The sequence below is a fragment of the Malaya genurostris genome, chromosome 3 (genome assembly GCF_030247185.1).
Source record: "Malaya genurostris strain Urasoe2022 chromosome 3, Malgen_1.1, whole genome shotgun sequence".
Lineage (NCBI taxonomy): Eukaryota > Metazoa > Arthropoda > Insecta > Diptera > Culicidae > Malaya > Malaya genurostris.
In genome coordinates, this window is record NC_080572.1 from 250,981,836 (window position 1) to 250,984,441 (window position 2,606).

A 2,606-nucleotide genomic window follows, 5' to 3' on the forward strand; every position below is an offset into this window, starting at 1 on the left:
TCAATAATCGAATATAAGTTTTAAACTATTCGATTAAATATTACTCGATTATCTGGGTTATTAATCGATTACTCGATTAATCAATCGATTTACGACATCCCAACTTACAGACATTTTTCGATCTCGTCGAGCTGAGTTGAACGGTATACAACAATATGGGTCCTCTTTATACGAGACTGATACATTTATGATCGATTGCTTTACGTCCACTATCAAGGAGCTCCCAATTGAATCTTTGGTTTGGAGGGAGTGCGGTGGGCAATTAAAAAAAATCCTCTCCAGTTTTTACTTAGAGACAGAATGGAAAATGATTGATAAAATAACAACTACGAAAAATAAAAACATTCGGGAGAAATTCCAGAGACGGATCTTAAATCCTTCGGGAATTGTTCTTCCAATTGAATTACTAGGGTTGTGATAGATTAAACGTTGAGGATTCGACTCGTCGTCGGACTGTGCATTTGACATCTTATCAATATATAATATATCAATATATTAATATATATGCTATTTTGAGGTTCGTAAGGAATACTGTCTAGTTTCGATTTCGATTTCTGACTTCCTCCAGAAAATTCGTATATTAACAAGATGCAGCAATTTTTTTTCCACTTAACTCATGAGCATCGCTGCAGAAAGTCACGTTCACTAAACGGACCAAAACAGGAAATCGGCCTTCTCCGCAAAGCATTCGGTTAAACTACATAATTTACTAACATGGATAACCAGTGCTCGGTTGGAGCACGTGCCAATTTTCAGTATATAAAACCGCAATAAGGAAAGCTAGGAAACATCAAGACGACGACGACAAAGATGCAGTGGACGTTTCTAATAACATTAGTGCTAGTTACGGTGTTTGTTTTCACGGAGGCATCCAGACCGGAAGCAAGCTCGATGGGAAAATGTAACTGTGCGCGCTGTGAACTTGGTGGGCAACCATGCGGTTGTGGATGTAATACAGGACCATCGATAGGCAATCCCGTAGAAATAGAAATGATTGATGTGATTCACAGCCGTGTGCGTAGGCAAATTGGAACTAATCGAAGACAGCGAGCTAGAAGGCGATACGGTTTACGAAGATCTGTGGCAGATGCTATCATTAATCAACCGGCTAACCGTTATCTCGCAGAAAGAGCCGGCAACCAAAGAACGGGAACGTTCCGATTGTTTTCGGTAATTACAGTTCAACAACCCTACTAATCGGGTGATTTTAATAATTTTTATATATTTCAGGATCGCGTTTTCAATAATTAGGTGTTTCTAACCATCAGTGATCACCCCCCAATAAAGATAGGATGGCTGTCTCAATTGTTAAATAAATTTATAACCTATAAATTGTTGAAATTCAAATAATGTGTATTGCAACTTAAGAAAATAAAGTCAACTAAATGATTGAAAGATTCTGTTTTAAATTTATCGTCTTTTGCCCTTGCCTTTCTTGTGCGATTGACCACCACCGCCGCCACCACCACCACCACCACTAGAACTTTGCGGTTGAACCGGTTCGTTTGGTTTTCCTTGTCTGATTTTAAGCTGCGGTATTGTCTTTCCCAAATATAACAATAAACTGTCCCTGGACGGGTATTCTTTCAAAACAGGACTGCCATCGTTATTTTTAAGCTGAACACGAATTCTTCCCCGGAGAGCTAACTCCTAAAAAAAATTATAAGCGTCATGTTTGAATTTGATTGAACTAACCAGTCATACCTTGCTTCTTTCCCGAGAATACTGCTTGTTTTCGACAACTACATTTAAATTAAGCACCTGCAAAACATCTCGTATCTCTTGGAAAGACGGGTTTTCCACGCAGTTCTCCTTGGGAATTCGTCGACCTTCCTGGCGTGTTTTCTTGCGATTTATGTAGGCTGGATATATGCAAATCCAACGCTCGCGATCACTGTGCTGCAGAGCAGAATTCCACGGACGAAGAGGAGCTTGGGCTGATGCCATCAGACTTATAAGAGATAAATGTTTTCCTGTTTAAATTCGCTGACTAGAAATTATAGTAGAATAGAAGTAAATAAATAAACTTACACGTTTGCGTTTACTTGTCAAAAAGTTTATATGGTCAAGCGCTGCCAGAAAGTAGGAAATTGCTGGTTACAAGGGAATCCAATATCATACATCATTTTACATTTTTAGACAAATTGTGGCATGTACAGACATTATTACATTTCCAAATTTTTGAATCATTATTATTCCGTCACTAGAATTCAAATGAAAGTCTTATATTACCAATCTATAGAGAGAAATTATTTCTCCGCCGTTTAATTCTAGATAATCTTATCATTTGGCATTTATGCAGAGATGCCAGGTAAAAATTTCAAATGTCTGCAGACAGGGTCTGTAAATCTGAAAAAAAATCTGCAGTCAGCAAGTATGGCTTGCTGGCAGCAATTTCTTTATAAGTATGACATGCAAAACTTACTTGGCGAGCAAAAAAAAAAAAGGTCGCGGAACTTTCAAATTTTTCTGTAAATATAGATGAAAGTCAGCGAAAATTTCAAAAGTCTGTAAAAGTCTGCGATAATTTCAAAAGTCTGCAAAAGTCTGCACAACAAAAAATGTCTGCAGCACTATACCCCAAATCTGCAGATTTACAGACAAAT

At 37.8% G+C, this 2,606-nt stretch overlaps 1 protein-coding gene across 2 annotated transcripts; it reads right to left on the minus strand.

Annotated features, from left to right (window-relative positions):
- Positions 1 to 1,344: 1,344 nt before the first annotated feature.
- LOC131435766 (signal recognition particle 19 kDa protein) lies at positions 1,345 to 2,104 on the minus strand. 2 transcript variants are annotated; one of them, XM_058603957.1, is made up of 3 exons: positions 2,032 to 2,104; positions 1,705 to 1,951; positions 1,345 to 1,650 (listed from the first exon to the last, which is right to left on the minus strand). In XM_058603957.1, the coding sequence occupies exons 2-3, from the start codon at positions 1,945 to 1,947 to the stop codon at positions 1,411 to 1,413; spliced, it is 483 nt and encodes a 160-aa protein (XP_058459940.1). In that variant the 5' UTR covers positions 1,948 to 1,951; positions 2,032 to 2,104; the 3' UTR covers positions 1,345 to 1,410. The 2 variants fall into 2 exon arrangements, with proteins under 2 accessions (XP_058459940.1, XP_058459939.1); XM_058603956.1 differs by lacking the exon at positions 2,032 to 2,104 and having other exon boundaries at positions 1,347 to 1,650; positions 1,705 to 2,021.
- Positions 2,105 to 2,606: the final 502 nt, after the last annotated feature.